This window comes from Pithys albifrons, chromosome 20 (assembly GCF_047495875.1).
Source record: "Pithys albifrons albifrons isolate INPA30051 chromosome 20, PitAlb_v1, whole genome shotgun sequence".
Classification (NCBI taxonomy): domain Eukaryota; kingdom Metazoa; phylum Chordata; class Aves; order Passeriformes; family Thamnophilidae; genus Pithys; species Pithys albifrons.
In genome coordinates, this window is record NC_092477.1 from 2,237,577 (window position 1) to 2,251,562 (window position 13,986).

The window sequence follows — 13,986 nt, forward strand, 5'->3', positions numbered from 1 at the left end:
CATCAATCACTCCATCCTGTCACCAAACAGCCATTCACATGACCTTGTTTATAGGGAACCGTGTTCCTCCTCTGACTCCTCTGTCACCAACTTCCTTCTCTCCTACCACCAGCTCCTTTCCTCCTGCAGAACCAAGCTCAGTAATCTCCCTTTCTTTAAAGTCCATGAAATTAGACTGTCAAAACCTCAAGAGAGGTTACTGGTTGACCCACACCTTTGCTGGACACCCATCCTGGCTGCCAAGCCCCAGGATCAGGCTGCCAGAGGTGCAACAGTCCATGACATTGATACACTTGAGATGTAACTTGTTCTTGCAATCCCTTGTGACTACAAAGCACTGATCCAACTGCAGATGGGAACTCCCTTTTCAGCTGAATCAGTCTCAACATCTGGCTGTCCATGTGCTCTCTTCCCAAGTGTGAGTTGCAAACATGAGGAATGGACAGGCACAGGACATGGGGTGTGGGACCACCATGCTGGCTGCAGGAACCTGCAACCACAGACAATTTAAGGGGAATTGAGGAAAATAAACTTTGCTGTGCTCACCTCAGACATCAGATAATCTCCCACTTCATGAAAATGCCTCAGCAGGGGCAGGTCCCCCAGAAACCATCAAGAGAAAAGCTGAGGAGGGGAAGGGAATGGAGAAGCTTCTCGAGATGAGGCAGTAACAGGCTTTCTCCTGCATCCTGCCCTGGAGCTTCCCTCAACAAAAGGGGGATCAATTCAGACTGTATGTCTTGAACTAAGACAAGCAAATCATCTGAATCCCCTTGTCCAGAGAAAAGATGCTGACTCACAAGAAGCATGCAATGAATGTCACATTTTCCACTCTGCCAAAACTCCTATGCTGTCATTTCTCCCTCTAAGGTAGCTCAGCCAGATCCTACCTTGGGCTTACAGCAGGCAGCGTAGCTGCATTTCATCACAATACCTGAAAAAAGTCATCTTCATCAAGACTAACACAATGTATGAATTGAGAAACTCATTTAAAACCTTTCTGTATCTCTTTTCACCAGGAGACTGCTGTACCTGTCCCTGTTTCTGTATGGCCCTTGGAGGAGAGGGTTCACATAAACACAAAATGGTGCCTTCCCTTAAGTCAGTCATTCAGATCATATGCACCTTACAGGGACAAGGTCTTCCTGAAAAGCCCAAAAACCCCTGCATATGTTGCTGACCATCTTCATCATCAGCTGGAAATGCCTTTGCAGCAGTAGATGCCAAAGACAACCACGTACCACAAGCCACCTGGATCCATGGACACGTGGTTTTGGCTCAGGGTGTCACCTTATCCAATCAATGCTATGAATGACAGATACAGTTGTTTTATGCCAGTAGGAAGTTACACAGTTTAATGCCTGAAGGTCTTCAGATAAATGCTGCTGAGCAATTACAGATCTGGTAAGTTTTACACTGAAGCCAAGTATGTGTAGCTCAGTGTATAGTGCTGACTCCAAGGAAAGCTCCAAAGACACCTGGAGATCCCACATCCCTCCAGAGGACCAAAGCTCTGCTGCCAGCACTGATGGCTGCCCAGGCAAACACTGCAGACCTGGGGTGGCTGCAGAACTGTGCAGTGCCCACAGTGCAGACAGTAGGAGTTAATGGCATTTGCAACAACAGGACAGTGGGTTTATGCAGATTCACAACAGGACTTGGGAACATGTGGCCTTAATTTGATCAGAGGGCTGGAGCCCTCCTGCTCTGGAGCCAGGCTGGGAGAGCTGGGGGGGGTTCACCTGGAGAAGAGAAGGAATCCAGGGAGAGCTTGGAGCCCCTTCCAGGGCCTGAAGGGGCTCCAGGAGAGCTGGAGAGGGACTGGGGATAAGGGATGGAGGAACAGGACACAGGGAATGGCTTCCCACTGCCAGAGGGCAGGGATAGTTGGGATATTGGGAAGAAATTCCTGGCTGTGAGGGTGGGCAGGCCCTGGCACAGGTTGCCCAGAGAAGCTGTGGCTGCCCCATCCCTGGAAGTGTCCAAGGCCAGGTTTGGATGGGGCTTGGAGCAACCTGGGCTGGTGGAAGGTCTCTCTGCCCTTGGCAGGGGGTCAAACTGGATGATCTTTAAGTTTCCTTCCAACCCAAACCATTCTATGATTCTGTGCCCCCACTGAGCTGTTCAGAAGGATCCTACCTGCACTATTCAATCCTCTTGAACTATGGAGTAAAAATAAAGGCCTGGAGTTCTGGATGGGTTCCAACCAGTGCACTTCATCTGAGCTACTCATCAAGTTGGTCTCTCCACTGAGAAAACAGGAACTTTGCCATGTCAGTACTGAATTTTCAATGTACCAGGTCTCTCAAATAACAAAACCTACTAGTGGGTTGCACTGCCAATTTATATGTAGGATATTCATCCTGGGAATCCCCCAGTATTAATATACAGTTATTCACACACCAGGAGCTGGCCAACCCATCCTCACCATGACATACAAACAAAGAGCATTATAAGGGCACGAAAGTCAAAAAGGAGAAGAAACTCCACAGTGTATAGAACATGGGAATTTTGACTTCTTGACACAGTCAATACACTGAACTATGACCTCAGGAGGCACAGGGGACTGGAAACCAACAGAACTTAAATTGGCTACAAACCTCTTGTTTTCTCATGACATTTGAGAGAAACCATGGGGACGGTTTCTTCAGAACACATGGGAGTTAGAGCAGTGTCACTGCCTTCTCCAAGAGTTCCTCGCTCTCCTTACAGTCACTCCATCACTGTCACCCGCTGACCTTTCCTTACTTTCTCCCAGTGCAGCAGCATCTCTGCTGACCAATGCACTTCACAGTCTGCCCAAACCCAGGAGAGAAGAAAAAGACTTCTACAGGCTGTATAAAAGGACATTTACTCTGCACTGCATTGTGTCTTCTTTTCTGTGCTAGTCTAAATACAAGTGCTGTTTTCACTGCCAATCGTTGTTTGCTTGTGCTGTTTCCACTGGCTAAAACCAGCATTTTTCCAGCTAGTGGTGCCCTCCAGGAAAAACCACACACTCATACCTTTCTTGCATTTAGCACAGGAGAACAAAACTGGTTCCCAGGATCAAGGATGACTTCCTCAAAAGAAAACATTTGCTGTCAGCTGAGGTTTGACCTCTAATGGCTAATTTGGCATCATCATTTTGAGCACTGGAATACATAACACCGTGAAAAATTAACAGCTTCCCCCTCCCCCCGCCGAAGTTTAATATCTGCCTGCAGCTTTGCAAGTGAAAATAAAAGAAAGGAAATAAATACCCAAACTGAAACCTTGGGTACAGTCGCTCACATACATCCACAAAAAGAACCTCAAGACAAAGATCTATAAAGGAAATTTCACTGGAAACCAAGCTTTTGCAGACACCGAGAAAGAAAGCCTGCAACATGAGACCATCTTCCTTGAAGAAACACAGCTGATGTGCTGCATTCCCAGCTCCGACTGCCACTGGGCTGTGGAAAACATAAACTTCACGCTAACCCTACGAAAACAGTCAACATGAGAGAGAGACAACAGTCTGCTTCGAGCTGCTGAAAGGGAAAAAAAACTCTCAGGCTGTCATTCTCCCCTTGCTGTGACCTTCATGCTCCACTGAATTTCTGAAGATACTGAAATCTTGGCAGGGAAGTGTACAGTCTGTGGGAACCAGGCAGCGCTCGCTGCTGAGAATTAGTCCTTTTTTTGGGGACTTGGAGTTTTACGTGGCAGCAGCTCAGGGCTAACCTAGCTCCAGGCTCTCTGTGCACTCACCTGTTGTGTGGCAGAGCTGCCATGGACACAGTGCTGCTCACCTACCTGCCTGGCACCCACAAGCTGGGGTTTGCTCAGTGTCTGCGGAGATCTCCTATGCCTGAGGGGGCTCTAAGAGAGGTGGAGAGGGGCTTGGGACAACAGCCTGGAGGGACAGCACAAGGGGGAATGGCTTTAAGCTGATGGAGGGTAGATTTAGATTGGATCTTGGGAAGGAATTCTTTCCTGTGAGGGTGGTGAGACCCTGGCACAAGCTGGGCACAGAAGCTGTGGCTGCCCCATCCCTGGGAGTGCCCAAGGCCAGGCTGGATGGGGCTTGGAGCAATCTGGGATAGTGGGAGGTGTCCCTGCCTATGGCAGGGGCGTTAGAACTGGGTCTCCATGGTCTCTTCCAACCCAAACCATACTGATCTTTGTGCTGCCTTGGTGTGTCCCCACACCCCTGTGTGTAACAGTGACCACTCACTACAAGCCCTCCCTGTGGTTTATACAGCTCCAGAGATCAGCAAACCAAATCTTGACCAGAGACTCGAGAGAAGCAGAATTTGCCATGACAAATTATCCCAGAGTCTGATGGTGCTTAATGGCCACAGTGCAGAGCCACGCCACACGAAGGGCTCGCTCCCTCTGAACGGGGCACGGTGCCAGGGCGAGGTGCTCTCACCACTCAGCCCTCACACTCAGACAGTCCTGGACAAGTACCTTTGGAGGGCAATTCACCCCCTCAGCAGTGCCTGTTGAGGGAGAATAATACCAGCTGTGCTTCCTGGCCAGAGCCTCTGCAGCACAAGCTGCAATTACATCGGAATTGCCAAGCCCAGGATAAACAGAAAGATTAAGAGGGCCTTACCCTTTGTGTTGAACAATCACACTCTGAAGCAAGAAATCACAGCCCACGTCAGGGGCAGGCACAGGGCTGAGCCCTGGTTTGGGTGACAGGCTGGGCAGGAGGAGGCAGCTCTCTCACACATCTGGGGAAACCACAGATGCTCTTAATCACAGGTTTTCCTGACCTGTAGGCGCTGACAAATTGCATCCTATGGATGAACCTTTTATTAAACCACAGAAGGTTTCCAAACAATATTCTCCTTCTCAGCATTCCCAAGTCATTGAAATCCAGTGCACATGACCCTTCTTAATTCTTCATTTAGATGGTGACACAGCCCTTTCCAAAGAGATTTCAGGGCTGAAAGGAAGCAAATGGGGACGTGATGTTACACCAGTGGAAGGCAGCTCAAAGCTGAACTGGGGCTTCGAGAACTGACATTTTCCAGTTCTTTGATGATGTCTCAGCCCTGCTTGAGCTGAAGATGGTTTTTGTCCTAAGTGACTCCTGAGACAAATCTTTTGCTGTCTGCTGGGGCAGAAACATCTCACAAAATATGCAGGCTTTTAATTCCACCGTTTTTATTTTGTGCATGAGGAAGGACAACTGGTATTTTTAAATGAATAAGATGACTATTGCTCAGACCAGGAAAGGTGACCACAAAACAAAATTGCCCTGGTTCCACTTTCATGCCACTCTAGAGCAGGAGATAGCTGCCCTGCTCATAAGTGAGTGAGAAAGACGATGCCTGGCAGTTCTCATCATCGTCTGGACCGACAGAGCAACCCACATAAAAGGAAAAAAAAAGCCTCCTGATCAGATTGGTGTGACAGAGGCTCATGAGAGACATGCACATTTTCAATCTAAACGACAGCTTGAGGGATCTATATTACTAATTATCGACTAATACTGCCAGAGTTCCCAGGCTGGCTTCAAAGGTTCTCGCAAAGTGCCCCAAGCACAGGGTTTCCATCTCATCATAAGGCCTTTTTCTTTGTCCCTGCTAAATGGATTGCTCCATCCCAGGCTCCCTCTGCGTAAATCAGCTTGCACATGATGAGCTTTGCAGCAATGAAATTCGTTACCTCAACCACAAAAAACCAGAAACATTTGCTGCAACTGTTAGAATGCTTTTGCACCTAATTTAAAAAAAAAAAAAAGGTGGTTTCCTCTCTTCCTTCCCCCCTCCCCCGCCTACTCCTAATCCCATGCTAACACCTTGGTAAAGGCTGGGGTGAGTGGTGTGGAAACCGAAAGAGCAGGGAAGGGGGGGCAAAAAAATGGAGAAAAATATATCAGATCTCCAGACAATGAAATTGAGCAGCTATCTCTCACATCCTGCAGCACTCAGGCTGAGGTCATAAGTTAAACAGGACATCAGAACAGGTGATGTAATTTGCTTATTTAGGATCAGAGAATTCAGTGAAGTGCAAGAGACAACTTATTTGAATCTGCAGATAATCCCACCATCAATGCAGGGCTGTTCAGATGCAGAAACTGCAGCTGGAGCCTGAGATTTTTTTTTTCCCACACATTTATTTTTGCAGGGGATATAATTGCAAACATTTTCCCCTGCAGGAAAGCCTTGAAACCTCACCTGGGATCGGCCTCCCGTTGCATTAGGCATTGTTCAAGAAGAGTCCCTGCCCTGGCCAGCTTAAAGGCTAAAGGGTCAAGTCAAACAGAGGGTGGGAAAGGAAAGAGGCCCAGGGGAGGTGGGGGGTGGCACAGCTGCCCTGCAGGGCCCTGGTCCCCCAGCAAAGCTTTGGACCCAGAACTGAGCTGAGCAGCAGCTTCACTTTTGAGGAAAGGCCACTGCAGCTTTCTGCAGAGGGACAGACCTTCCTGGCTCCAGAGCCTCTTCCAGTGAGCATTTCACAGCAGATTTTGAAACCTTTAACCACCAGGTTCTTCCAGATCAGGAGGAATTTCTCAGTGATCACATACAACACTGAACACACTGTTTTCCCTTCAAACAATTGTGACAAACCCTTATGATATAAAGATTTAAAGCTAAAACCTTGCAGTGTTTATCTCCCCAGTTTATCACCACTCAAGCTGTGATTTCACCCTGTGTGTGGGGAGTGGCACTGCCAGCCCTGCCCCTCCACCGAGCTGCTTCCACACAAGTGCTTGGTCACTGACAAGAACTTGGCAGGGTCAGACACCACAACTCAGCCATGGGTAGTAAAATGTCCTGGGACCTCGGGCTCTCCAAGCAGCCAGTGATGAGGCACTGGCAGGTCCACAGATACAGCCCACACCTGCTTCAGGGGCACCTTCAGTCAGACAGCACAGCAAAGCAGGATGGCAAAAGCCACACCACTCATCCAGGTAATGTCTGCCAAAACATGACTGTTTTCAAGAGTTTCTTTACAGAGACTGGAATGGAATTCATGTCCTGCCAGGCTACACCCAAGTGTCAGAGCAGGATGTCCCCAGGCAGGGACACCCCCCGTGCAGCACCAGGAGGGGTGGGAGACAACCCCCTCCACAAACGGAGGGAACTGGGAGAGGAGCCAAATTTCCTGCTTTGAAACGACCCAGCTGTCAGTTGTCTGTACTCATGACTGTAGCCATGCAATAGCCACCCTCCTTAGCAGGTTTGGGTATTTCTTTCTTAAATGCTGCTTCTGTGTTAGAACTTGCTCCAGGCTGTGGAGAGCAGAGGATCCCTGTCCTGCTGTGTGAGCCAGGCTGTGAGCTGACCAGAAGGCTGTCCATAACAGCCCCTGACAACTCCACAGAGATGTTCCTGACTACTTTAAGGGCTCACAGTGCTGAAGTGGTCGTATCAGAACACCCCAAGCATCATTTCACACTGCCCCTTCCTGAATGAGGTACATTTGGATATATGAAAAGAAGAAAAACACAAGACACTTGCACACAAGATATTCAAATGTCTGCAGAAATGACAGGCACAGGACATTTGCATTTCAAAGAGAGTTTCAAATATTTTAAGGCTATGAAATGTAGAACTTCTCAGGGGTAATTTTTGCATGTCATCAAAAGACAAAATTAATCTTATTTTCACGCAGCCCCCCAAAACATTCCTCACCAAAGGCAACACCAGGCCTGGCTACAGCTGCTGTGCAAGGGTGGTTTCTCCGTGACTATCATCAAGTCCTTACAATGCAGCACTTGAGAGGTACATGGAAAGAGAAGGCCATTCCTGCACCATCACTGACACCTTTAGCAGCAGTCCCTGCTCCTGGAGCCTTTAACTGGAGCCATCAAGCCAAAGCACTGCACAAGTGGAGCAGAAATGCTGCAAAGCCCCCGGGTGACATTCCCTGTTCACTTGCTGCTCTAAGTCAGACAGACATAACCAGTATTGGCCATTATTTTAACAGAAAAAACAGCAGTATTTTGGCAGGGTGACAAAGCAATCCCATTCTTTACATCTGCAAAAGGGAGCCCTTCCATCCCTGCTGGGGGAGCTGACAGAGGAAACATATTTTCCAGCAGTCTTGGGTACAACACTGAATTGGAACCTATTTTTACCGTGTGCCCTGCACTACATGCATTAATTGTTATGAAAACAATATTTGCTGACATATTCACTCCAATCATTCACAGAACAGAGGCCCAAGAGACAAAACAAGCCCTTGCTCCAGGCGACAGAGGGAGGCAGGCAGGATGCCACACTGCTTCCTACAACACATGGCAAACCCTTCTCTGTGATGGTCGATGGTGCCGATGACCCACCCCTGCAGTGGCAGAGCAGCTCCACAGAGATGAGGGAGGAGAGTGGCCCAGGGCATGGACCAGTATTCCCCATCCTCCTCCTCCTGCCCAGCACAGACACAGCAGCACTTGGGTGTTTCTGGAGCTCTGCTCATATGCCCAACCTGCTCCTCCACTTCAGGGACAGCCAAAAGCCTCTGTAACCTCCCTGTTACCCCTCTGTCACCCCTCTGTCACCTCCCTGTCACCCCTCTGCAGGGAGGGGGCAGAGCTCAGGGCATTTGGGAGTCCTGGGGTCTGTAACATGGCCCCAGAGCAGCACAGCCAGGCTGGCAGGCCCAGCTCAGCAGCCTCAGGTCCAGTCTCCATCCTAATTAAGCCCAATTAGGTTTGCAAAAAATGAGGATGTTTTAGAAAGAATGTATAAAAAAACTGCTGAGGTGCCTTGGCCATGGAGGCCCCAGACCACCCTCTTCAAGGCAGAAATCTGCCAGTTTTCATGTGGGTTGTCAATATTCCTCAGTGCTGGAAGATGCTCCTGCTCCATGTGCTGCCCATGGCTGCCCTCACCCACAGCCCAGAAGCACCTCAGTGCCTGGGCACAAGGAGCTGGAGCAGCTTGGAGTCTCCTCCAGAACATCAGCAATGGATCAGCCAGACTTATGCTGTCTGCAGAGCACAGCTGAACAAAATCAGCTCCAAAAGCCTGAAATGTAGGTAAATACATGATTCAGAACATGGAGAGGTTTGACAAATCAGCATCTTCCCATGCTGAGGGGTATAAAACATGCAGCTGTTCCACCACCATTTACAGGGAAGGCATTTCTCCTGGAAGTAAGAGAACACTTAGTATATATTCCTAGCCAGATTGATTACCCCTATTTATATTGTAAACCAAGACAGCATGTACTAAACCCAGCGAGTTAACCAGTTCCAGACCCCAGATCCTGGGCGAGGGGTCAGTTTTCCAGCGGCTGCTGCACAGTCTTGTGCATTTATAAAGAGAGCAGAGTTTCCTACAGCATGTTTTTGTGTGTGTGTGCTGGTTCTCGTGGTATTCCAGCAACCATCAGGAGGAACACTGGTATTTTAGGAGATGTCAGGGAATTGGAGAATCCATGAGGTTTTTTAAAGGTTTGTTTAAAATTGCCACGAAGCCACTATAAATATACATAACAGCTACAATCTGTTGTGGGACAATAAAACCACAGGACTGAAGGCAGTAAACTGTATCTGAGCATATACATTGATCCTGCAGTAAGACCAACCCATACTCTGCCAATCTGATCTGCAGCGTGTTCCGTCAGTCTCCTCTCACAGACAACCTGCCCAGCTGCACAGTTCTCATTTTCTCTGAGTTACAGATCCAGTTTCAACATCTGACAGCAGACACAAGCAGAGGTGTAGGACATGCTCTCTGGTGTGTCTGCCCAGGAGTCAGTGCTGCTCCTACAGCACTCGTGCAGCTCCACAGGGCCAGGAGAACCCAAAGCTCAACCATGAGGCATGACCCAGACCCATGGGCTTGTTTAGCCCTAAGAGAAAGCTCCTTTTCTAGCCAGTTTGCAGTTTCTTCTTTTTTTCTCTTTAAACACTGATAAGGTGAGAGATGTTGGAGTTGCCTGTTGGTTTATGTTACAGTTCTTGGAGGGATAGGTTTCAGCATGTCGCTGTAACAAATACAAGAGTGAAATTGGAAGAGATGGTAATTTGAGCTAAAACAATTAAAATTTATTCTTAACAATCCACAGATATACAGTGCCAAACACAATCTGGAGTCATCAACTAGCATGGACATGAATTAACCTAATAACTTCTGAAAAAAAAAAGACCTATGAAAAAATCCTTCTATTAAAGTAATTGTTATCAGAATCACAGAGCCATAATTAAACATAGTTTATAATTAAAACAGCATGTGTGCTAGACAGAGAACACAGCAACAAAGAGACTATAACTATGACAGGTGATGCCAAAACACATGCTAAGTACCAAAAATCAGAAAACCCAGTGAGTTTCTATCAAAGCTGCAGCCTCAGAGCCTCCGTTCCTGCAACTGAGCCATCACTCCTCAGGCTTTGCAAGGGGCTGCCAAAATCGAAGCAGAACACTTGGGAACCAAAAGGACACTGAGAGCAAGGCCCAAGACACCAAAGCAGTGCCTGCTGTGCAGGGAACAGCGAGCAAGGGACTCAAACCAGCCCCGTCCTACCTGGCAGCGGCTGAAGATGTCGCTGAGGGACACCTGGACGTTGAAGTGCTTCAGAACCTGCAGGGCCTGTTCTTTTGCCTTTTCTGAGCAGTTCACAGAGAAACACCTTCCTTCTCCCACCTGGGACTGCAGCTGCAAACCAGAAAGACACTCAGTGAGGCACATCATAGGATTGGTTTGAATTACAATGTTTGGAGTTAGTATGTGTTTACAACCTGAATTTTGATCTAACCAGCACAGTTGGTCACTACTGCAATAGCTCTGACTCCTGAAGCACTGCAGGATTTTATACGTATGAAACATGATTTAGGCCTAAGAAAAGGAGGTTCAGGGAGGACCTCCTCTCTCCCTACAACTCCTTGAAGGGAGATTGGAGCCAGGTGGGGATCAGGCTCTGCTCCTATGGAACAAATGCCAGAACAAGAGGAAACAGCTTCAAGTTGTGCCAGGGGACATTTAGCTTGGCTATCAGGGGAAGTTTCTTCACTGAGGAGGTTGTCCAGCTGCTGGCATGGGCGGCCCAGGACAGTGGTGGAGTCCCCATCCCTGGAGGGACTCAAAAAACATGTGGATAGGGTACTTGAGGACATGGTGTAGTGGTGGCCTTGGTGGTGGTGCTGGATTAACAGTTGGACTTGATGGTCTTAAAGGTCTTTTTCAACCTTAGTGATTCCATGATTCTATTCTATAGAATGTACCCAAATCCTGTCAATTTATAAGTTGGTAGAGTGGTGCTGACAGAGGTAGCAAGAGGAAACTGAGCTCAATCCCAGCTTTCAGATGAAACCTGGCCAGATCCCATGGAGTATGCCAAAGTACGAGGATGGCAATGACGTCCAGCGACCCCTCCAACCCTTCTGGTTCACACAAACGTTTCACTGGAGTTCCCTTGTGGCCAAGAAATTTGAAGGGGTGGATGTGGACAGTCCCTCAATGTTTGCTCCATATTCAGCAGAGACATCTGCATCTGGGACCAAGCACTAGGAAGTTCCAGACACATCTTTATGACCATGCTGAATACTCACAAGGTGGGATCAGGTACACACAAGTAAAGGAACCTGGCAGAGCCACCCTGTCCTCGTAGAGGGCATCCAAAGGCAAGGGAACAAAGGGAACCAGACATTTTCCAGGTCAGTACCATACACTGGAAGCAGTTATTTTCCTTTTGCAATTCCTGCACAGAACTTTGAAGTTAAAGCTTTGCCAAGCAAGATTAAGCTGGATGATGAATTATCTCTCACATCAGCTGTAGGCTCAAAGAACCACAGTCTGGATGAGGCACCTGCAGTGTGGCACAGCTCCACTTGCCTCTGTGTCTCATCATGGGGTGAGTTTTCTTCCATGCTCAGCTATTGCACAGAAATTAGCAACCCATATTCTGCAAATACTCAACTGGCTGCTGGAGTAGTTGGGAGCTTTTATATCGACAGTTTGTGACAGAGAATTCCTGCACTCTGGCTTATGTGAACAGAACTCTGGCTCATCCAGAACCGTTTCACTCTTCCAAATGAGGTGTTGGGCAGTAAAGAATTGCCACGTGGAGCAGGTCCTGCAGCAGGTCCTGCAGCAGGGCATCACAACATTGCAACCATTGACTTGGCAGGTTCAGCAGATGCCACCAAAGTTGTCTGTTAGGGGCTCTGAACAGCTGCTGTGGAGGGTAAGGCTGGGGTTTGCTTTGACTTTTTTGTTTATCTATAGGAACACAAAACCTCTACAGCTTCCACCAGAACCCTTGGGGCCTTCCAATCTCTGCCCTCCAAGCCGGAAGAAATGTCTTTAAGTGTTGAAACTCTGTCAGTGTGGAGCCAGTCAGTAAACAAGAATCTCGGATTAAAAGCACAGGAATTGAGCTGCCTTTCACCTGCCAGTGAGGTCAAAGAGAAACATTTTGTTCTGGATTGCTTGGCTTGACTTCCACCCCCTCCCCCAGTGGAGAGCAATCCCCACTGATGCAGGACTGAGAATAACAAAACATTTCACCCGAGCTTTGGAGGCTGAGAACAGCAAACTTCTCAAGACCCTTAATGTAGCTTTTAGTGCAGAAAACATGAAAAAGCCAAGCCAGCTGTTGCACTCACATCTGACTTTTGCTCTTCTCTCCCCTGCACACCCCAGACTACGCAATGACACAATGCCAGAAATACACCAGCAGCTCAGAACACTTACAGTCTGGTATGGGAGTCCAGAGGTTAAAATGACTCTTCCTTCCCGTCGGGCAATCTGGAAAAAACAGTAAAAATCAAAATGAACAGGGGCTGAAGTTACACTGAGTTCAAACTTTACTTGCAGTCACAAGAGAGAAGGTGAACTTGAGTGTTTGTCTCCGGTGTCAGCCCACAGCTGGTCACGAGCTCCTCACAGCCACAGCAGCTCAAGATATGGCTCATCCCATGTCCCCTCCCAATCTGCCTTGTCTCCCCTGTGCTGGAACAAGCTGCATCTGCACTGCAGATGGCCCAGGGAACCATTCCACCTTGAAACGATCCTACCCCAAACTTTTATTTTTTTCCCCTTAACCCAGACTATTCCTATTTTCTCAGTCTGGGTTACAAAGAAGCAAAGACTTCTGGTCCACAGGGGAGAAAGAAAAAACTAACCTAAGCAGGTAATTCCAGCAAAAAAATGTACCATGAAATGTGACTGCAAACTTCATATCACTAACAGAAAGTGCTCCTTAAAGAAAGAGGGTGTTACTGCCCCAGCAACCCAACACACTGGGCTGCAAGGAATATCTCCCTTAGAGTTTATCACATTCTGACTTGCAGTCCTGAGCTTTTATCAGAGGTTTGGTCCTTCAAGTGGAAGGTCTGCACTGAATTACCAGGGGGCTCATCACCCTCACACAGAGCCAGGGACGTGCACATGGGTTGGTGCCAAAAGGAGACACTACATCTGGAGCTGCAAGGATGGAAGTGTGACCGACCTATGATTGAATGACATTCCTCCCTCTCTGCCTCTCTGCCTCTCCCCCTCCTATAGGAGGGGAAGAGCTTGGTGGCTGTGGCAATAGGAGGATTCCAAAGGATTCCCATGTGAACCAGGACTCAGCTCACAACAGATCAGTGCTTTGAGATGAACATGAGATTATTTCTCTTCTCTGGCTTGGGTTCTGTTGGAAGCCCTTGTGTTTTTCACTAATTCCAGATGTGTATCATGGAGGTCTCTCATCTGGTTCAGAGTTCAGCAGCTCTCTCTGGATCACTCTCCAACCTTGGAAGGAGGACATATTTGGGATAAAAGTCCTCTTGCACTTTCCAGACAGATGACACCTCCAAGCACAGCCAGTGAACACCACAAAACTCAACCATGACCTTTAAACTCTGTCTTGGATAGCCATTTTTTTTAAACCCACCTGACCTATGGCAACATGAAACAAGGGGAAGAATGCTCTGAAGGTCCCGTGCAGGCAGCTAAACAAGTTTTTTTTCCTTTTTTTCCTTCTTGACCTTTCAGGTAGCTGCTTCCCTCCTTTTTTTTGTGAAGTCACTCTTTGGCTGCCAGTTCTGCACTGAGAAAGCAATTGGCAACA

At 48.0% G+C, this 13,986-nt stretch overlaps 1 protein-coding gene across 4 annotated transcripts in view; it reads right to left on the reverse strand.

Annotated features, from left to right (window-relative positions):
- The window catches only part of EXD3 (exonuclease 3'-5' domain containing 3), a 309,435-nt gene that overhangs the window by 124,243 nt on the left and 171,206 nt on the right, over positions 1-13,986 (reverse strand). For 2 of the 4 annotated variants that reach the window (XM_071574214.1, XM_071574215.1), the window contains exons 19-20: positions 12,624-12,677; positions 10,455-10,586 (exon numbers count right to left, since the gene is read on the reverse strand). In XM_071574214.1, coding sequence (XP_071430315.1) covers positions 10,455-10,586; positions 12,624-12,677 — 186 coding nt within the window. Of the gene's footprint in view, positions 1-9,675; positions 9,916-9,965; positions 10,331-10,454; positions 10,587-12,623; positions 12,678-13,986 lie in introns of those variants that run through there. The other 2 variants (XM_071574216.1, XM_071574217.1) reach the window with 2 other exon arrangements.